This window comes from Falco peregrinus, chromosome 18, assembly GCF_023634155.1.
Source record: "Falco peregrinus isolate bFalPer1 chromosome 18, bFalPer1.pri, whole genome shotgun sequence".
Classification (NCBI taxonomy): domain Eukaryota; kingdom Metazoa; phylum Chordata; class Aves; order Falconiformes; family Falconidae; genus Falco; species Falco peregrinus.
Genome location: NC_073738.1, coordinates 6,368,900 through 6,391,065, shown reverse-complemented (window position 1 = coordinate 6,391,065; position 22,166 = coordinate 6,368,900). Strand labels below are relative to the sequence as shown.

Below are 22,166 nucleotides of genomic sequence, written 5' to 3'. Positions count from 1 at the left end.
AAGCTGCAATGTAACGTGTAATGTCACATCACAGCAACTGCTCGCCCGTCAGTGGCTGCTTCCTGCCCGGGAGGGAGCCACGCTGAGTGGGTGGGCAAGAACAGCACCCTTGGCATCCCCCCAAAACCCTCACCTACCTGGGAGCATCAAAGACCCCTTTGCTTGGAGGGATGGGCTCGAGGATTAAGCAACAGGTCTGCTTTGCTGCTCAGTGCGCTGGTGGCAGGACGGCATCCAGCCAAGTGCCAGAGGAATAGGGCAATCTGTTCCCTTAGGGGAGCTCAGCTCATACACGCCGTTGTGCAGAATCAGGCCTGAACCTCCTGGTGGGAAGGAAGGATCTACTTTTGCCTGAGAGGTTTCCAGACCTACCAGAGCATCCATCTGCTACCCAAATGTCTTGTTTCCTAAAGGCTTCTGCCCCAAGAGTAGGAGGGAGGTGTGATGCAGTAACCCCTTCTCCTCCAGCCCCCCAGGGTGACCTGCTCATGGCATGCTTTGCTGTTTGCCATGCTGGAGGATAGCTGTTACCATCGAGATAGTGGTGAGAGTTTCCTCTTGTGTCTTGTTACATTGCAAACAGAGAAAGAAGAGTTGAATATAATAGCAATTTTTTTAAAAAATAGGACGATTCCCATTTAAGTGCTGTATGGGTAATTCAGGCTTACTTGGGCTGCACAAAATTATCCAAGAGCATTAGGGTGCGAGTGTGGCTGCAATCACAGCTCTCGGCTCCGTGTGTGCACAGAGGCAGCATTGAATTAGCTTGTTGCTCAAAGTGCCCTTCCCTGTTCCCCAGGGACAGGCAATGTCGGGCCAGTTGGTGTCACAGCCCCTGAGCTGGTGCACATGGGAGCCCTCCCTGTGAGTGGCGGTGGGGACTAACCACCACCAAAGGCTGCAGGAAAAATCTGGGCAAGATGGAGTTGAGCAGATCATGGAGAACAGTGTCTGTCTGATGCTCAGAGACAGACAGTCCCAAATGCCTGAACAAAGCAGGTGAGGGGGGAAGAGATTTTAGGGGAACGTTGATGCAAATCCACTTGGATGGGCTTCACAGTGGAGCTGCCTGAGATACCTCTGTGTGACCATCCCTGCCCTCACCCTTTAGTATGAAGGGCACGCTGCTTCAGTGCTTGCACAGCTTTGCAAACCCCCCCCCCCCTTCTAAAAATGATAAAGTAAAATAAACACACCAAAACTCACACAGGCACAAAGCAACACCCCCCCTTCCCCAGCCCCTAATGAAACCCCCTCCAAAGCCAGCCCTCGCCTCCTTAAAGCCATTTCCAGCTGAACTGGCACCTGGCTGCTCGCAAGGGGCTGAATGCACAGCAGTGTCTGCAGGAGATAGCCAGGTCCCCGGGGACGAGGGGCCACATCGCCCTGCACACCGGTGTGCAGCGTCAAGCACGCTGTCAGCGCTCAATAGATCTTTACAGCAGCATCCACAAGCGACTCAGCAGGTGAAGCAGCAAAATAAAGGGTGAGGGGGAAGTTACAGGGGATGGAAAGCACAGGAAAGAGAATAAGAATTCAGATCTTAAAAAAAAAAAAAAAAAGGGAAGGCTGTCAAGAGGCAGCCAGAGGAGGACAGGAATGGAAAACTTGTCCAGCCCTCTCAAATCCCACCAGACCCTAACTCCTCTGCAGAGAATTCCCAACTCAAACCGCTTCAAACCCCACACCTGCTTGCACTAAAAAATATGCTAAATAATTCAGTTTTCACTCATGTTCTCTCAAGCTGCAGAATCCTCCTGGCTCCTGTAGCTTTGTGTGGTATTTTAGGGGGAAGGTACAAACCAGCCAGGACTGAGGGAGGGGAGGTTGGTGTGTTGCCCCACCACCACGCTCTGGGACAGCAGAGCTCTGGTTTCTGGTGCTGCTGCTCTTTGCCGAGTGGCACAGAGCCCATGTCAGCATAGTGGCTGCGACACACGGGGAACAGAGATGCGCCTCGTACAGGATAAAGGCAGGAAGAAGGGAGGGCTGGTGAGTTTTCCACCTGCCAGGCTTTTCTGATCTGTGGCAGATGTCTCTCTGCTTTCAAACTGCATCACGAAGCGTCTGCTTTCATCTAACCTCCTCATTGGGAAATTCTCCCATAAGGGGGGGAAAAAAAAAAAAATATATCTTCTGTGGTCTACTCAAAGCATTGTGCCATCAAGGATGCACACCTGCCATCTTCAGCACATGTCTGTAGGACTTATCCTGGACCAGCAGCTCTCCTGCTCCCCCCACTTCTGCCAATCCTTCTTGAAATACCGATGGCCTCCCACCTGCCCTGGTCCCCTGCAGTGCATTGGGAAGACAATGGGGTGATCCCCAACAGCATATGCTCCTCCTGAAAGTTCCCCACGCGCTCAACACGAACACACGCTACCTCCCAAACCCTCCATCAAGGACAATTCCTTCACAAGCAGCAGAAAATCCAGTTTTCTGGCTCCAAAACAGATCAGGGGGAAAAGGACAAATCCTCAGGAACAAGTTGCCACGGGTGGGATGCAGCTGGCTTGGTCACCATTGTCACCCTTCAGTCACCTGCCTCCTCTCCCCACTGCTGTGCCATGTCTCTATCTGAACCACACACGCTGGGTACTTGCTCTCCTGCCCTGCTGACACAGGCTCGTCCCCCAGCTGTGCACAGAGGCACCTCCATTCATGTGCACATTTTCCCTCCAGGATTTTAAAGCATCCCAACACAGTTTCATTAGGCTGAAGGTACTACTGGAGGAAATGTAGAAAGACAATTATAAACTGAAAGAGAATTTCAGCAGGTTCCTTGGCTGAAACCATCTCCTGGGAAGGGTCCTGCTCAGAGGCCAGTGCTATGGACACAGCAGCCCAGACTAGAAGGAAACCCTTAGTTTTAAGGGCCCCTGTGCCTGAATTTTATGTCTTGTTCAGAAAACTACAATCCCAACAACAAAACCAGTAAAGGATAAGGCATCTAAAAGGAGATTCCTCAGTGGACTCTATACATGCATGTGGGACTGATGGTTAAATAAAGAAGTGCAGACAGTCCATGGTGGAGCAGCCCAGGAACCTACTGTGTCTGCAAATCGACACAGTAGGTTCGAGGATACACTGGTGCTTTATAAACCTTTTGAAATTGCAGTCTGAAGACACTGATTTTAACTACGATGTTCTCTCTTCTTGCCTCCAATACTAGACATCGTCCCACTGAGATGGTGATCAGGATGCTGAAATAACCCAGAGCCTTTTAGTTACTATTATTGCTGTCTACCTCAAAATGCCTAAAAACGTTTGCACCCAGCTCAAATTGGCATTTTTCTCAGCTATCAGAGGAAGCGTAACTATTCTCACATTTATTGTCATGCCACAAACAAGTGCTGCCTGCCTTGCAGATTTTATTTTGATCTCCTCAGCCCACTGGATGCTCTGGCACTTTGTCATGGGAAGACAGATATTTGCTTACACCATTGGTGGCCAGCTCTGTGTTTGCAGCCTGTTATAGCAAACATATCTTAATTAAGGGACTTGTTGGCTTGCTGAACTCAGACAGATGGGATCTTAATTCAATTAGTATACTTTAATTACCTATTATAGTAGGACTTAAAAAAATGGACACAAGTGAAAGTTTTTCTAGGCAGCCATCAATCCTATCATATATTTATCAATGATAAGCAGTAAACATTGTTCAGTGGTTTCTTTCTACTACTCCTCTTCCTCACTCCGAAAACTGTCTGAATTTTATCTAGTTTTGGAAACTGTGCATCATTTCTTCCCTTATGTGTTGAAAATAAAGCGAGCTCTGAAGTGGCAACACACACAAGTAAATCAGCTGGAAAACAGGAAGCCTGTATGTGAACCCATGCCCTCCTGGCATCTCAAGCTACAGCAAGCAACCTGAAGAAGATCCACACATTTTTACTTTACAGTTTATAAACCTGCCAGTTAAAGGCCAGCAGAGGGCTGAACCTGATTTAAAAATAGTCTTGCCTTGGGACACTAGGGTGTGCCAGATTATTTCTTCTGGTCCCTTTAAAAATTATTCTCTAAGAAAAGCCCTACATAAATAAATCAGTTGGATTATTATTGAGTCTTTCTCTGTGGCTAATCTGAGACAAGGACAAACTTGTGGTTAATAGGTGCTGATGGAAGAAATCTCCCCACAGCTAAACTTCTCATTTTGAGGTCTGTTTCTATTACACAGGGTTGTTTGTGTCCAGGGATGGAATGAATTTTGGAAAAACATCCCTCTTCCTCTAGTTGGAAGAGGGCTATTTCACCCCCAAAGCACCAAAAGAGCATAAGCAGGTCTCTGAAGACACAGCTTCCCATTTATGTTTTTATGAACAAAAGGGTGGGCTTGGCATTCTCATGATTTTTTAATTTCTATTTTGGGAATGAAGCTTGGAAAACAGCTGGAAGCAGCACTTAAAATTGCTTAAAACTCTTTGACCACAAGATGTGACATTACAGCATGCTTGCAACATCTAATAAACTTTGAAAACAAGGTACTGGCCCCATTTTTTCTTGGCAGCTCTCTAGCCATCCATCCACTGCCAAGAACAGCATGAGCAGAGGGAGCAGCAATGCAAGCGTCCCCAAATCTCACATGCTAACAAATGGGGAATAAACACGAAGACCCTGTCTAGGCAAAGCTTTCAGCAGAGATGATGCCAACGGTGGGACCTGTGAGCGTCAAAACTGACTGTGCTCTGAGACCTCTGTCTTTAATAGGCCACTGTGTATTAAAGAAAAGCATTTCTGGTAAGATGCTGAAGTTTCGGGCTGGTTTGTTGTGTTCTGTGTTTTTTTTTTTTTTAAAACAGCTACAGAGCTCTGAAAAATAAAGTATTGTATGCGTTATCTATACTTAAACACAGCCTACCTATTTTCTGACACATCAAGCTCTCCTCCCACCACTTCTAAAGCCCATTCTCTCCCCCCTTTACATTACCGTTTTACAGAAGCATACACCCAGACACGTTTTATGTAACACCAATCCATAGCCAGAGGTTTAAAATATTAGGGGAAGGTAGTAACACATATTTTAAGCATGCGGTGACTGTTCACCAACAGGAAAAGTCTGCTTACATCAAAACCCTGGGAAGTTCCTCACCACGCACTGCAGGCAAAGAGCACGGTGCTGAGCAGCACAAGGTGCCAGTGCTGGGGGCAGGAGGGGAAACACAGATGGAACCACCAGTCACAACAGTTGCGGCTTTTACATCCACACTGTTTCATTCCCATGACGCTGCCCATCAGCAGCTGCTGAACTGACACTGCAAGTATCTACCTGTACCCATCAATCACTCTGTATCATCACAGCCGGCAGAGAAGCGCTGAAGGAGAGCGGCACTGGCTCACGGGGATTAGGTAAAAGGCATCTGTTAGATTTAATTTTGAAGAACCACGCCCTCAAAGAATATACAGGCAAGATTTAAAATCAAACCACTCATCAATATAACAAAACCACCACTTACATCCTACAGCCCAGCTCCATGCCATGCTAAAGCACCCAGAATAATTATAACCTCACAGAATTATGCATTTTAGAAGTCCCAGCAGCCCTGGAATGGGATGGAGTTATTGCTGTGGTGCTGAAAGGAAGGAAAAAGCTTATTTAAACATATACCGTGTGCAAAATGTCTCTATTTTTCCCTTGCCTTTTGAGATTTCAGCACCTAGAAATAAATCTAGCTCATTAAAGAGTATTTTGGAGTTCAATTTTGTTTACAGGCTCCAGCTAAGTAATGCCTGCTACCTAATTCAGGTTTTACCATCTGGCACATCACATCAGAAATCAAATCTGCAAGGTGGTTTATTTTTTATTGTGTCTTTTTTTTTAATTCAGGAGAATCTGACTTAGCATTGACATCACACTGGGCAGAGGAGAATAAAGAAAAGGCATTTTAATTTCATATGCTCTAGAGAGAGAAATTATTACAACCCATCAGAGTATCTCCTGCTCATTTATATCTAAATGTTTTACAGTCGCAAGCAGTGACGGCAAGTGAAGGAGTTACTGCCTGTCCCTCACCAGAGCCCATCACCAAGGGCACATACAGCACGTGAACCAATTTCCTGGCAACCCACATATGTAGGAGCGAGCACACAACGAAATACTCCTATTATCTCAGCTGCACAGGTATATAGGCATCTGGACTAGATGATCATTGTGGGTTACTTCCAACTGAAAGTGTTCTATTTTAGTCTATTCTGTCTTAAGACCGACTAACTTTGAGGCTGCTGCTGGATGAATGCACCATTACAGAACACCGTTATTTCAATTAAGCACACCAGGACAGCAAGCCATGATAATTATACTGCCCGACTTTGCAGTCTCCTTGCCGTACAGCATGCAGGATACAAGCCAATATCCATAGACAATATAAAGAGAAAATTTCCAGTCTGCCAGCACTCTCATCGCGGTCCACAAAAAGCACTGGCCAGTTGTCCTTGCGACGAGGGTGAAACCCCTGACAAGCCTCCAACAACCACTGGAGCTGGCTGCGAGCTGTATCCTGGCCACAGACTGAAAAACTCAACATCCTGTTTAGCTATTTTTGTGGAGTGTTTTGTTGTTTGGCAAAAATCAGTAATAAGCAATAATTTTGCCAATGCCACCTGCCTAGAGGAGTGAAAAAAGTTAGTGGGAAAGAAAGGAAGCACAGACAAACTGCAATGCAGCAACAATCGGAATCAACAGCGGGAAACTCCCCTCCCAACACAAAATAAAAAAGGGCATTCAAAACCTTTAGTCCTATGGTAACATTGAAATAAACAGGCATGACCTGGAAAAAATAATCCACCCCAGCAATGAGATGGATCATTCTTAAGAGCTGACACTCATGCTGCTTCATCTTACCATGTGAAGATAAAAAAGCAGACAAAACACACTCCAGCTCTCACATTAGACGTGGCAGTGAGGAGCAGGTTTGCAGACGTCCAGGTGAGGAGGGAACTCTCTGGGATGCCACGCTATTAAATATCGAGGACCAGCACCCACCTCCCTGCCGTGTCACAACCAGATCCCCGTTTGACAAAGTGCATTCTCTAGGAGGTTTGAAATGACTCAAAATGCTCAGGGATAACCTCTGTGTCTGCCAGGAACCTTACAGAAGAAGTGGAACGACAGTTTGAAAATGGTTTTAATTTGTTCATTTTCATTCCATTACTCCTAGATGTGCAACCTCTGGCTATTTCAAGGCTCAGAAACCTTCATTACCAGCTCGGTACAAACATCTGAGGAGTTCTCATCCTCAACGCTGCTCCCCAATGGCAAGAGTCAACAATTTTCTCTTCAATCCCAGCTCGGTTTCCCGATGGCAGTGCTTAAAGTAACATACCTGCATTTGGATTAGAGAAAAGTACTCCAGAGCAACGCAGGACATCATTTCTCTTCTGGAGGGCTGGGGGAAGTGTTCCAATTCCCATCCAGTTTATCATACACCATCTCTGTTAACTACTTTTTATTTTTTCTTGGCCATTTATGCTTTTCAATTATTCAAAGAGGAACCCTACATTTTGTACCTCTCACGCCTGTGGTTTTTCATAATCTGATGGAATAACTGCAATTCTCTCTCCATCCCTTCCCAATTTACCCCATCAATTAACACATTTCCTCAAGTGATTTTAATAATTCAGTCTTAGAAACAAAAATCTAATGTATCAAGTAGAGGCAAGATGCAAAACCCAAACCCAACCAACCCAACACACAGCTGAATTTTCTTGCCTGTGCTCTGCACAACAACTTTCAGCTGGGTTAAAAGGCCACTTCCTACTGAACTGCTCCTGCCTTATTTATCATACGTATTTTCCAAACGCCTTCTAGGTCACTGCAATTTATTTCCCCAACTATTTCATGGGCTGTCACCTCTTTTTTTTCCCTGGGCTGCCTCCCAGTTTCTTCTGCCCATTGCCTTCCTGTGCAGTTCAAACTGGCACTCTCCTGCCCCTCTTGCTGCTCACCCAACCAGCACCACCAGCAGCAATTTCAAAGTTAACTTTAACTATAACACACACAAGAAACTGGAATTGCCAAGGCAAAATTTGCTGCAGCATGTGTCTGGAATTGCAGCCAGAGATCCAAGTGAGCAGCAGGTCAGAAAAAAACCAAACCAACCACCCTCTACAATTAAATGTCTTCATATTAGATTAACCAAAAACAGTCTTTAGAAATAAATGAGTTAAGTAATTCTGCAACACAAGTTAAATGGCAGTCATGAGAGAAGGAAAAACTGCATGGCCCAAACCAACTGAACAAGGTAATTATTTTAAGCAAAGCCTTTTGCAAAATAAATTGCACAGAAATTGAGAAACCTGAAATGAAGTATATCTATCTATCTATAACAAATAAATATTTTTGGCTCCTTGAAGGAAGGGGTGGGGAAAAAAAAAAAAAAAAAAAAAAAAAGGAGAGCTGGTATTGTGTCCTTAACAGCAGTCTGTGAACCAGAACAAAGCCAGAGAGAGTTTCAAAGCACAGCAGCTCTCCCCACTCTGCTGTTTGTTCTGCTTATAAGCAGACAAGCTGTTTCCCTTCATCTGGAAAAACTCACACAGTAAGAAAAATACCTCAACAGATTCTGAGTCTGTAATAACAAAGCCCAAGGGGCAGCCAGAAAGAAATCTTTTGGCCAGTAAAAAATATTTGGTGTTTGGATCCTCAGAGAGAGCTGACTGCTTCTAGGCATAGGGCATATGTACATCCTACCGCTGCTAAAGAGGTCAGGAGATTCATTGAGATACTTCTCATTCCCGTCTCTCCTCCCCACACCCAGATGAAGGCTGCAACCCTCGCAGGTCAGCACAAAAGCGAGTAGAGGAAGCAGGAGCAAGGAGGTAATAGGGAGAAGGAAGCACATGAAAGACTGTACATCGGGATGAAATGTCTCCGTAACACCCTTGAGGAGGTGAAAGAGACTGAATGAAAATCCTGAGTCCAGGTTCCAACCTAAATTCTGAAGCTAGACCAGTGGTAGCTACATTGCAGTTCAGAAAACCTGGTAAAAACATCTCTCTGAAATATTGTTTTGATAAATATGCCATCTCCTTGCGGAATTCAAACCTCCAACTGTTCAACTGGCATGGACATCTCTGCAGTAACAACACATGCCACAGATTGTGAGTTAACTTGAATTACGTTTCAGATCTGGGGAGGGGAGGATGTCAGTGGGAGGTTTATGAACAGTATGCTCTAGCTCTGATGTTGTTATAACCAGATGGCTTCAGCTGTATCATTTACAACAAAAAAAAAAAAACAAACAACAACAACAAAAGTGAAGTTGACAAATAAATCATTAATTCACCTGCAACTTGAACAATCTGAACAAATCGCCTCCTTTGCAGATCTCATTTCAGACCTTCCGTGACAGTGTGTTCTGCAACTGCACCTGGCTCTGCAGGAAGTGTTGGGACAGACAAGTCCCAGAACAGATTATTTTCCTGCAGGTATCTCCCTGTCCTCCAGGGAAGAAGGCTGCCAATTCTGTACTGCTTTCCCTGTAAATAACTCCCCCCCAAAAAAGGCCGAGGACAGGTGATGTGAACACCCGTTTCCTTTCTCCTGGGCATGTCTGCTGCCCAGGGCAGGGCTGAGCCAGCGCCACTCCTTGAACAGCTGGTCACTCTAACATGACAAGGATAAAAGGTCTCGTTCAGGCTTGAATATTTCAGTAAACAATGTGATTACTGCAGCATAATTAGACATCTCTGTGCCACACAGACAACTTCTGCAATTACCTGGCAATGAACTTTTCATGTCTGCATGCAATTATAAGCTAGAAATGCTGGGTTTGAGTCCTGACAGAGTAGTGGGGAGAATCTCATTATGACTAAATGCTTTGCTTACCTAGAAGGAAACACACGTTAAATCCAATATAAAAAGAATTAGTGGCATTCAAGCAATAGATGTAATATAGGAATTTGTGAACCACGTAAAAGGAAGGCTTTACTATACAGACAGTTGTGGGTTTATGATGAGAGCCTCAGTGGAGGAACACAAAAAGGGGCAGGGACCCGCTCATGAGTCACCATTGGATAAAAATAGACAGCAGCCAGATTAAACACATGAGCATTTAAATGGAATTCTCCTTCACACAAGGGACAAGAAGCTGTGAGAGAAAAGTATGATAACAGAATGAACAATCAGAGACAACTGATACCTAATCTATTTTCTAGACAAAACAGAGTTAGTCTCTATAATCCATTACATGCCCTACCTGACCATCTTAAGGTCAGATCAATTTGCTGATGCCCTGGTGCTGTGTATTTCAATCTAAACTCCCTGGAGATTTGGGGCTAATGATGACATAAATGGATGGTGTCTATCCTGCCCAGACATCCTGCACTGCACCTTAATGTCACATAAAACAGATGGCGATTACGCTATTCTCCCCTCCGACATCTAAACAGGTACAGGTAAAAAAGGAAGGACCACGGGTCAGCTTCACGCTGCTATTATTAAAGCCAATGCTCTCTTGCGTTTTGGCAATAACTGCTATGAGAAATAACACAGGTGTGCATCACAATTATGTTTGCAGCATTCCTTAATCAATCCCATCCGAGTTCCAGAAACAGCATGTCGCTACCAGTACATGGCAGGAGACCGAAACTGAACCTTTTGGGAGCCAGTTTTAAACTGGCAAGTCTTAAAGATGAAACAACAAAAAAGACAACAGATACCACACAGTACAAAATAGTAATTATTTATATTTTCAAAAAGAAAAAAGTTACCAGCTATTTTGAAACTTCTTCCCTGTAAGAAGAGTGACTAATAGAAAGGAACAGGACTGGCTCCTATACAGTCGGCAAGTCAGGTACAAACAGTTAAGAGTCATTTAGCAACTCAGGACAGGAACTTTTAACGCAGCGTTCATGAACAATAAAATTTCTCTTTTTTTTTTTAAAAAGGGGGAGGATGGAAATAAAGCAGGGAAAAATGCCAAAAACATTTCCCACAATATCTAAAAACAGTAACCGTTGTTCTTGTCAGACAGCACGCTCCAGATCAAGGATTTTCTAGTCCTCTCAAAACCAATACAGACTTGCCAAAGGCTGCCTTCAGTCTATTCACACCCTCCAGAACACACAACCTTACGCTGTCCCCTTTCACTTCAACCTGTCATGTTATAAAAGGTAGGGTTTTTTTTCTTTTTTTTTTTTTTCTTTTCAATTAACATACAAGTGCTACTAACAGAGAAACTGATCTTCTTGTTGCTGGATGGCAATAAGGAGTTACACAAACGTCCAGTTTTTAGCTCAGCTGGAAGGACTTAAATTCTCTTTTTTTGACATAAATACTACTGGAGCTCCCATCAGGTACTTCCTCTCCAGAACCTCACTGGAAATTCTTTTTAACCCTCCAACACTAAAATGTCCTCTTGCTCCAGGCATCTGACGATTTGTTCTGTGCTGCCAGACGCAGAGATGTTGTCTTCCCCAGTACCACTACTGGGTTGTTCCGACTTGGGTTGGTGCCTAAACCGAACCCTGTACTTAATTGACTCAGCCAAGTCGAAGGGAACACACAGACGATGCAGCGACAGGGATTCATTAGGTTGAACAGCCCCAGAGCCCCAGGCCCACCCTCCCCCCTCTCCCCAAGTTACTTGGTGCTGTTTTAAAAAGTCTGGGTGTCACGAAGCAGTCTCTTCCCCCCAACAACAGAGTAAAAGCTCCACAGATTTCGCTGTCTACCTGGTGGTCAAGGTTACAGCAGCAACAGCTGATGCTGCTTCCAGAAAAACATGGGGTGGTGTGACAGACAGAACTTTAGGATTGCTTCAGTCGTTTACGTGGAGGTCCCAGAAAGGGACACTGTGCAGAAGCCAATGAGCGATATGCCTCAGCCACCAAATGGGGATGCGACACTACCATAGACTTCCAGCCTGATGTCTCCATGACGTCAGAAGCATGACTAGAAATAAAGAAAGAACATCTGAAGTTACCAACTGGAGATAAAAAGCATTAACTAAATAGATTCTTTCCACATGCTCAAGAAGCACAACATTTTTAGTGTACTGTCTTAGGACCACCCTGGATGTATGTTAGGCATCTTCTGCAAAGACAGCAAGCTTTGGCTCTGCTGGCACAACTGTATGCTGGGCAGTCCTTCATCTTAAGGATGAAAAGCTCAAGACATACATGATCCCTGGTGGAGGACAGCAGGAACACAATGCTCATCTACCCTGACTACTCAGCACAGAAGTATCTTAAATCAATACAAAAAGGGCAGAGAACCCTATTGCTAATAATGCCTTCCCCTAGACTTGCTGCATCCTGGAACAAAATAAACTCACTAGTTAATGAAGTCCACTGCTTGAGTTTTTAGTTGATCAGCACTATGTAGGTCAGCTAGAATGAGGATCTCTGCTGCATTTTCCACAGACAGGTTACTGCACAGTGCATCCTCACACATCACCTTCAGACGTTCTAGAGCATACTGCAAAATACAAGCCAAAGTACAGTTACAAAGAAGAAAACACCTAATCATGCCTGATGTGAAGCCTTACTTGTGCTCCTTCACTGTTCAGTAACAAACTACTCTATTACGCTGAACAGACTTCTTTGCTTTGCTATATGCATCTGAACTGTACTCAAAGTAGTAAACAGCAAAAAAAGCTGAGGGAAAAAAAAAAAAAAAAAAGGAGACTCACGATGTACCCACCCTGAGGAAAGCAATGGAGAGGAAATATACCCACCATAACTCTCATCCTGGCCTTCTTGTGTTACAGGTTTACTGGTGCTGTGCTCATGCTTTGAAATGAGAATTTCAGGTCACCTGGAATACTTACTACCTCAGTTACTTCAAGGCACAGAATGCTGAAGCCAAATCTTTATTCTCACTCTATTGCTACATGACAGTATTACCTGGGTTCAGTGGGAAGACCTAACAGCGAATGCTCCATAGGTGTTCCAGCAATGTTTAGGCAGTTTTCACTCAATTTCTTTGCCATTAATGACCTGTACATTAACACCAACCTTGCTCAAGTAAATGCTACTAGTTTAATACTAGAATGTTAAACAAATGCCCCCGATTTCTTGTGGCTATCCAGCTGGAAATGAAACATCACAGTATGTCTGTAATGACCTGGCAAAAGCTCTATTCTAATGTCACATTCTCAGTCTAAGAGCTTCTACCATTCAATTGTGCATTTGCCTCAACGTTTTTTAGATCCACAGGGTTGGGCCATGTCAATGGTTTGCGAAATTCTAAGAAATTTGCAGTATGCTTAGAAGAAGAGTGCTGTCTCATAAATTTCACACTCTACTTCCTGCAGCACTTGAGACAGTATTGAAATATGGATACACCGGCAAGATTTTCAAAAGCACCACAGTGGTCTCAGGCAGACTTCAAAAAGGTCAGTTCTCAGAAACTGTAAGCCACTCACTATCAGTGAATGAAATGAAATCCAAACCCCAAAGCCCAGTCTTCTAGATCATCATTGCTGGGAACTGAGGTACTTCTGAAAATCTTGGTACGTGTGATGTGATTATGGGGTTTGCAGTTCTCTGGGTGAGACAAAATGAGTAGTTCTGAATATTCTAGATCCCATGATTACAATTCACAGGGAGTAGGAAAGCAGTCAATTCTAATGCAGTTCTTACAGGAGTAGTAATACTAGCACTACATAAACTGTCCTAAAGACTAAACAGAGTTAAGTCTTCTTCATGTTACGACTTCAAATTCAGTGATATTTCTAAAAAATAAAGTATTTTGGGTTTTTTTGTTTGTTTAATCTGACAGATAACTGCATTTGAGAGTATCTTTCATACTGTTTATAAGGCTTTTTTGGACAACTTAAGAGATGACATGATGTACAAGTTCCTGAGTATGTGAGGCTGCATTTGGAAGATACTGGATTTGTAAGCACTGCTCGCTCTGTCAACCTGAACAGAGAGCTGGTAACAAGCTCATTTGCATGACGATGGGAGCACTTGCCATAGGATAAGCACTATTACTATAGATTTTATAGTCTGATTGAGATTTTCATCCCATTATGTTTAATTTGAATGAATAATTTCAGATTATTGAAAAAAAATTTCACTTAAGGTTGTGATAATACTTATTTCAATTGAGGCATAGCACTCATAACCAAGACAGTTTTCTCCCACCAGAACATCTGAGAAGGCAAATCATTCACTTCCTTCATCTGTATCAATAAATAAAACAGTTTCAAATGAGGGGCAATCCATTAGTTTTTATTATTGTCTGTCAGTAAGCCTTGTTTGCTGCATTTCAAGCTAAAATTTCTCCTTTTGCAAATTGAATATTCTCCTCCACGGATGTATAATTTTTATTTTGATTTTCACTACAAATAGATCCATTTCTAATTCCATAGTTGGGCAAAAGTAGTCATTCTGGTCTCTCAGGTACCAAGATTTCCCCTTCCCCCCTTTCTTAATTACACTTAAAATAAAAAACCAAACACCCAACCTAACAGCATACTTACCCAAGAGGCTGAAATAGTATCTCCTGGGTTGAGAAGACGTGCTTTGTTTTGGTTTTGGTCTAATTACATATTTTCCCCAAGAGACAGGAGGAACTCACAAGAAGCCATTTCAGTCTCTTGAGTAAATATTAGATGTTTTATGTGCTTTCATGAAAGATTTTTTATTTCTGCTTTTAAGAGACACACAATGAGTTTAAAAGGAAAAAAACTCTACATTAAAAGCCAGGAAACTCAAAGTTAAAGCCTACTCTGTCCTTAATGTACTGCTTCTTACTTACACTTGTCTCAGTTAAAGATGGGATGTGAGCTCTCAATCAATATGTGGCAATGATTATAATCAGGCCAAGAATCTCCTTGCATTATTTCCCATTTTAATTCTAGTTGCAGTGGCCTAATAATGGCATATGGAGCATTTCACCTCTAAAATCAGCATTTTTGATGAAGCCCAGGTCCGCCAGTGACAGGGAATTTGATGGCCGTGTGGTGGTTGCGTGGAACAAGGTTACATGCATCCACATCTTAAAATCCACCACCCTAACTGGCACCCACAAGAGAATCCAAGGACTGAAGAAGCATGGAGACTGAACTACGCTCTCACCCCTAGAGGTGGTCCCTCCAGGTCAGAGTTGAGGCACATTGGCAGGGCAGTGTGGAGACTCTTGCACTGCTTCTACCCGTGCTGAACCTGTTCGATGGATAAATTCAGGACTTTAGTCTCCAGTGCTGTCAAACTGGCATCTTTCACCAGCACTAAATTCACTTTTAAGAGAAAAAAGAAAAAGGAAATAAAATTTTGGTTATATATTAAGAATTTTCACTGGTTAATATGGCTCGCTAACCAGCAGAGCACTCTCTTCTGTCCTTGGTGCTGCAAAAGGAAGGAGGCAGAGGCTGGCTGGCGGGCAAGGCCACAGCGCTGCGCCTGCTACATGGAGACTTCCAGCAGCCTTCCAGTTAGACCATCCCCGACACCTCCCTGGCAAGGACCCTGCAAAGCCACAGATGGGTTAGGCAACAGGGCTTCCTCCAGTGAACCCCTTCTCTCCATAAACAGCAGGGACTGCCACTGCAAAAAGAAAATAAACAACAGGACCTTGCCACTCTTGTCTATCCATCACTTTAGAGCATCTCTTGAAGCTGCTGATACCAGCCAGATCGGGAGGAGAAGCACGCCCTGTTTGCCAAGACAGAACACTACTTTTGAGATTTGGTAATAATCACACTGAAAAAATATCGCCAGGTCCACCTTGAAATTTTCTTTTCACCCCCAGCTCTTATTCTGATGTTCTCTGAAATTTTAAAATGCTTAAAAATGAGCAGTAGAGACAGAAATTCCTGATTGTTGTATGTTAACACATGTATCTATACAGCTATAGCTATCTTGTATGTATATCCTGTCTTGTAAGTATTTTATACCACATCCAGATTTACCTGTAAGTTACAACCAATTCAAAGAAACTGCCCAACCACAATGATCACATGAAAAGCTTACTGCAGCAATCTCCAACGAACACTGTGTAAAGCAAGGTGCATGTCAGTCCTGGTTCTCTGAACACCCATAAATCCCAACTGTACCTTGTCAGCAGCTGCCAGCAAGTCATCGGCCATTTTGTCAAGATTTGGTGCCTTCCCCGTGTAAATAAAGCACATCATTTCCTTAAAAACTTCGGGCTCCACATCATTGATTTCAACCCGATTCTGTTATCAGAAAAATGAAGCTAATTAAGATCCTGACAAGAAGATAAGAGGCTTCCTTCTACCCAAGTTCTTTCAATATTCAGAAATTTGCTACAGAGACAAACTATTTAGAATGTGTACTATTTGCAAAAAAAAACCCCAACAAAAAAACAACCCCAAGAAAAAGATGTGGACGGAGTAGGAAGAATTCTAAGTTGAATTTCACATTCTCTACTTGTCCCTATCCTACCCCAGTCTCCTTCCCCAAGAGTAACAAAGGTAACAATTGCCTCCTTGATCCCTTTCTTCCTCCCTTCAGGACAGCTGAAGCAGAGACCTGCAACTAGTGTGAGAAAAACAGTTAAAAGGTGACAATAGTCACAAAGACTACCTAAGAAAGTTATCTGACCCGTGATGCTAAGAGTTGACTAGAGAGCTATGCACCTAGCTGGAGAAGTTGTTCTTCCTTCAGGAACTTACCTTTTTACTCTCCTCCATCTCATGCTCAAACATGGCGCTGAAAACTGGGGAACGTGCTACGGCAGCGAGGAAAATAAAACACAGTTAGAGATGCTCTTTTACTCTTCAGGAGGAGCTAAGTGTAGCCTGCCAACACAACACCTGTCCAGATACTTAATGCAGGAAAAATTCTCCTATAGCAGACAGGGCAAATTGGGTACAACTAGTAAAGAAGTACAGGTTGTGACATTGTGGCTGACATAGCTTCAAACTGGGTATGGGAGAATTTATTACGTACTCTTCAGCCTTGGTTGAAAGGACATGGGTGGTAAGGTATGTTTCTTTACAAGAAAGTGTTCCTTCGGAAACGTGCTAACTTCTGCTTACAAATACTTTAGGAATACATTCTAGTACACTACAGCCACAAAAAAATTCTACCATCCTTGCCATAGGAGGACACAGGCAATTAAAAACTAAGTAGGTATTTCTTCTCTACCTGTAACAGTTCACAAAACAATCTTGCACTACAACTCTGCAGTTAAAAGAGCTGCAGAAGCCTCCTTTAAAGACGAAGTAGCTCAAAATAAATCCACCTGCCATGAGGCTGTTGTCTCCTATCCTACTAAGGCCCATCCAGCTCAATACCAACCTGCCAGTATGGCTTTGTGAGCCTGGAACTCCTGGCCCGCAACACACAGGCAGCAGTCCGTGAAGCGTGAATTCTCCCAGAGTCCTCCCAACTCATCTGCCAAGCGGCACTCTGGTACCTTCACCATGTTCATAGTGTTCTGGCCAGAGATATTGACAGAGTCCTGTACCACGCTCACCTGGAGGGGAAGTGAGAGCAAACAACCCAAAAACTCAAACATGCACTGGAAAAACTAAACTCCCTACAGGAAGTTTTTGTTTCCAGGGCAGGTGAAGGGAAATGCAAAGCAAAACCCACACCTCCCAAGCAGAATCACTGCAGAATCACTGTATGATTAAAAATACCTCCATTTTTAAAGCATCCTTTCTACCCTGCCTTAGTGCCCATCCCAAGTCCTAAATCACACCAGTAGATTTTCTTCTCAATCCCACATTAACAGCACCTCTATGCAATTTAATCATAACTTTATTAGATGCTTTCTTAAGGAAGTGGAACCTTCTTTTTCTGCTTTTACAGACACCATATCTGACCTAGTTCTTCCCTTCTATCAACGCTCTGAAACCCTCCCCAATCAATAATGCAATACAGACAGCAGTACAAATGAAAATGAAGTATATGCAGAGCTTCTATAACCAAGCACTGCATCCCATCCATACATGTATGCAAAGGCAGTGTCTGACCCCTCAAATATCTTGCTGCTTCTGCTTCTAAATTTATTAGTAGTTCAACACTTCAATCACATTACAAAATAAAATTAAAAAGCCCAAACTAAACAGTAAGTTTTAAAAAGCAGCTTTTTGTCAAGTAATTAGGAGGATTTGGGAAAGGCAGAGAGATTCCTTATCACCTGCTCTAAAGCAGACATGGTTAGGGACCACAGGTAGCCATACCAGCTGATGAATAATCTACACAAAGGGAACAGTTAAAAGACTATTCAGCACCAAACCCTTACGTTAAACATGCAGTAAATCACAGCCTTCTACAGCAGACTCCAATTAGGAAAGATCAGAGTAACTAACACCACCCCACTAAAACAAAGCATAAAGGAAGAAGCTGATTGACAGGAAAACATAGACGAAACTCCTTCCTGGATCTGCTGTCAAGTCCAAGTTAAATTTCCGTTCTACTAATAAGCAATGGCCAAAGAACAATGGGCAGCAAAGGAAGCTTCACAGTTACGTCAAAGTAGTGTATTATGAAATGAGATGACAGAAGCATCTTCTAAGGGAAAAACATGCTGACAGCACATACCCCAAACTCTTGAGAAACCTCCAGTGGGTTTCTGATGGCAGCCACATCTTGTACAAACTATACAACACTCAAACTCAAATACCAGATGCTGCTTGCCAAAGGGCACTAACGATTAGCCAGAGCAAATATGAGGAAGCTAATATTCTTTGTCATTAATTTGACAGTTATATCAACTTTTTGCCCTGTGACATGTAGATCAGCAACACCGACTCAAGGATAGATGAAAACTCAGATTCATTAAAATTGAATTCTAAGATGTAGATCCCTTGCTGGAATCCAACACTGATTACAGACCAGCCAAAAAAGACTTCCAAACTGTGTCTCAATCAACAAATCCTCTTCATATATGAAAGGAAGTCATGTTACTGACACAAAAATCTATCACATGACTTTTTACATAAGTTTAGACTTGTAGATACTGAGTGGTGACCAGCCTTAGAGGTCAAAATAGGTAAAGTCAACATCTTAGCAAGGGAACCAACACTGCCTGGCTCAGAAGAGAGCTATTGCCATAACTTTGGTAAAACCATTCTTCTTAGAGATTTAGTGGAATGATATTTGCCTATGATGTTGGAATATAATTTAAACAGCAAAAAGTAATGCAGCTGGGATATGAACAGCCAACCCTACCTGCAAAACTGAGGTTGAAAAATCCCCAAACCGACAACTATATGAAGTCACATAGGAAATGCTTGACAAGGAACATCATTCTCTGCCTTAATGGCATTTTCAGCAAGACATTATCCATGTTCAGCATCAGACATGAGCAGAGAGCAAAAGGCTTTTTCCTTTTGATTTTATTAAAGCAATGAGAAGGTGCAGCAGAGACATTCAGCAACCTTCAGGTCTACAGAAAACTCCAACATAAAGCATCTCAACATCCAGTATTGCTAATGCCTTAGAGAGTTTCTACACATAAAACATGCTTGCTGAAAGTACAGATGTGAGAAGCATCACTTGGCACCTGTGGCCAGTAGGGAAGCATTAGGAGAGATATGGCACACCGGGTTACACACCAAGAGACTTATAAGCTCAGGGAAGAAAAAGGAAAAAAGAAAGAAAAAAGAAAGGAAAAAAAAAAAAAAAAAAAAAAGGTGGTGGTGGGGGAACCCCAAACCAAACTGTTGAAAGTTCTCACCAGACTGTTTCCAGACAACAAAACATTCCCCTCTGATACTACTAAGCTTAAGATTTCTTACATGCTACACTGGTAGAACAAACTGGGAGAACAGCTGTCAAGGCCAGGTGAAGCCAGCAAGTTTTTTTCTTCATTCAGAACAAACAAAAACACTGAGCTGAAGCTTTTGAAGGGAGTAATTCAGTAAAGAGTGGAGTGACTTGATGTAGTACTAGTTGCCAAGACTACTGGTGGATCTCAGGTTTATCTGCACTGGACCTCACGAATTCCCTTCTCAGACATTAATTTTTGAGTTTTGCTCCACGATTTTAAGTTTTCTGGCTCTTCTATCATGAAGGAAACTACTTACCAGACCTACAGAGATGTTATCCAAGATAACTGCCCTCTTCTCCTCCCATATTACTACAATCGTTAAAAGGAAGGGCTCCCTCCATGACAATGTCTGTTACTGACTGAATACACATGCTTTAGGAGATATCTGTTAAATGTGCATGCTTATGATGGCCAAACAAAACTGAAAAAAACCACCCCACCAACGCAAACCCAAAACAAAACAAAAAACCCAAAACCCCAGCAGTCAAACAATTTTGACTGAAGCATTTCTTTTACTCCTGAAAGAAAACACAGCAAAAGAAAAAAAGACTCCCATAAAACACTGCAGGAGATCCAAAGAGAGGACAACTCATCCTACCTGTCCTTCCGGCAAAAGTCACAGCTATAGGATGTATTTTACAGTTAAAAGAAGACAATGGAAGTAAGACTGCAGAAGCTCTGAAGACACTAAATTAAGAGAGTTTGAATTCACTCATTAAGGTTTCTGAACTTAAGTATCTAGTTTTAGAAATAACTGTCTGCCTCTTTGTCTGAAATTCCTCTTAGTGAAATAATTTTGTAAGCAGCTGTAGAAAAACACAATGAACAGAAAATTGCGGTTACTGTAAAATTCCTTTCTCTTAAATGTTTCTTAATTTTTTCTTTTTGTTGGCTATATAGACACACCTAGGAAAATAAAGAAAACACTTCTTTATTCAGTAGACAAGTAACAGGCAGGCCAGTTTCCACTACAGAACTAGTGTTGGTTATTATCCCAAGTGAGTTTCAAATTAAGGAGTACAAACAGATGGATGTGAACACTAAACCAGAAGGGAAAAGATAATCAAACATGCTTAATTCCTATCATCATCACAGGTAAAAGACAAATACAAAGTAATAAAAAATAAATGGAAGTGAAACGTGATGAATCACACAGAAAAAGCCATCAGCCACACAGGTGTGTGCACGCACACACACAAATAAAAATTTAAGTGCCATATAAACATCCAGTACTTTTCCTGACACCTCTGACTCCTTAAAAGAAAGGACAAAAAACAAGGTCACATCTACCTGAGGCTAATGGAACTGCTATTCTTTCAGTTGTACAGGAAGACTTACCTCGCAGAAGAGAGTGAGTTTGTCATCTGGAAGAAGTCCATTGGCCTCATCCAAAAGAAAGTCTCTTCTAATAAATTTTTTGAACCCCCAGTCCTTGCCTTGTACAAATCGATATGCTCGCTGGCTCTCTGAAAGAAAGATGTTGTGCTTCAAATACCAGCCAAGTGACTCGCTTGATCAAACGGCAATAGACAAACAACTGACCCCATCAGACAGAAAGAGTTTTTACACCGTTTTTACACACCCATTGCTTTTGTTTCTTCTCCTTTAGCATTCAGGATGGAGAATTTGAACTTTGCTCGAACTTCACTTTTTGGACAGCTCACCAGCAACAGATAAAGGGATAGATAATCTTTACTTTCTTCATCCAAGCCTTTAGGGTTCACACGTAAACACCTGTAGAAGCAGGCATCTGAATGAGATGTCAGGAACAGTTTTTGGCAGGTCATTCACAGCTTTCAAAGAAAGGGCATTGTAGGATTTTCACAATAAAATGTACAACAAGTTTGTTTAACAGCCACTGAACCACAAGGAAATAATAGATAGGTAAATAGAGTAGAACTGTATGTTACAGTCAGCCTTATGCCATGCCTTCAAGCCAGGTCATAATACACAGGCACTAACCACAAGCAAACCACTTCAAAAAAATACAGGGGAAAAGAGGGTATATGTGTGTGTGTGCATGGTTTAAATTACTGTAGAGCACCTTCAATGACAACTTTCACAAAAGGAAAGTGAAAGAAATAGTAGAATGGAGGCAATGGATTTGAGGCAGTGCAACAAATCCAGAGAAATAGTAGGTAAAACTCCACAGGAAGCAACTGAAGAGAAAAACTGATTTCTGGAAAGCTGGTAGTTTCTCAAAAAAGTTTAATACTAGGGCAAGAGAAAACTACTCCTGTGTGAAGAAAAGGTAGTAAGTGCAGGAACAGGCTAACTCGTAAGCACTTCCATGACCTGAAACTTGACAGCAAAAACTAGGCCAAATGACTAACAGCTGAAACACACAACACTACCACCAAAGATCAGAAAGATCTAGACATTAGAATGAGATCTGACTAGCAAAGGTTATAAAGGTAGGTAATTTAATCACAAAAAGCACTCCAAGGAAAGCACGCGTCTGCCACCCAAAGGA

General features: G+C 42.6%; 1 protein-coding gene across 5 annotated transcripts in view; it reads right to left on the bottom strand.

The window, feature by feature from the left end:
• Positions 1 to 10,663: 10,663 nt before the first annotated feature.
• Positions 10,664 to 22,166, bottom strand: part of SPOP (speckle type BTB/POZ protein) — a 28,518-nt gene continuing 17,015 nt past the window's right edge. For all 5 annotated transcript variants that reach the window (XM_055789832.1, XM_027784353.2, XM_005235853.4 and 2 more), the window contains 7 exons: positions 21,276 to 21,427; positions 21,032 to 21,159; positions 17,212 to 17,389; positions 16,584 to 16,639; positions 16,002 to 16,124; positions 12,273 to 12,415; positions 10,664 to 11,890 (listed from right to left, as the gene is read on the bottom strand). In XM_055789832.1, coding sequence (XP_055645807.1) covers positions 11,746 to 11,890; positions 12,273 to 12,415; positions 16,002 to 16,124; positions 16,584 to 16,639; positions 17,212 to 17,389; positions 21,032 to 21,159; positions 21,276 to 21,427 — 925 coding nt within the window. In that variant the 3' untranslated portion in view covers positions 10,664 to 11,745. The remainder of the gene's footprint in view (positions 11,891 to 12,272; positions 12,416 to 16,001; positions 16,125 to 16,583; positions 16,640 to 17,211; positions 17,390 to 21,031; positions 21,160 to 21,275; positions 21,428 to 22,166) is intronic.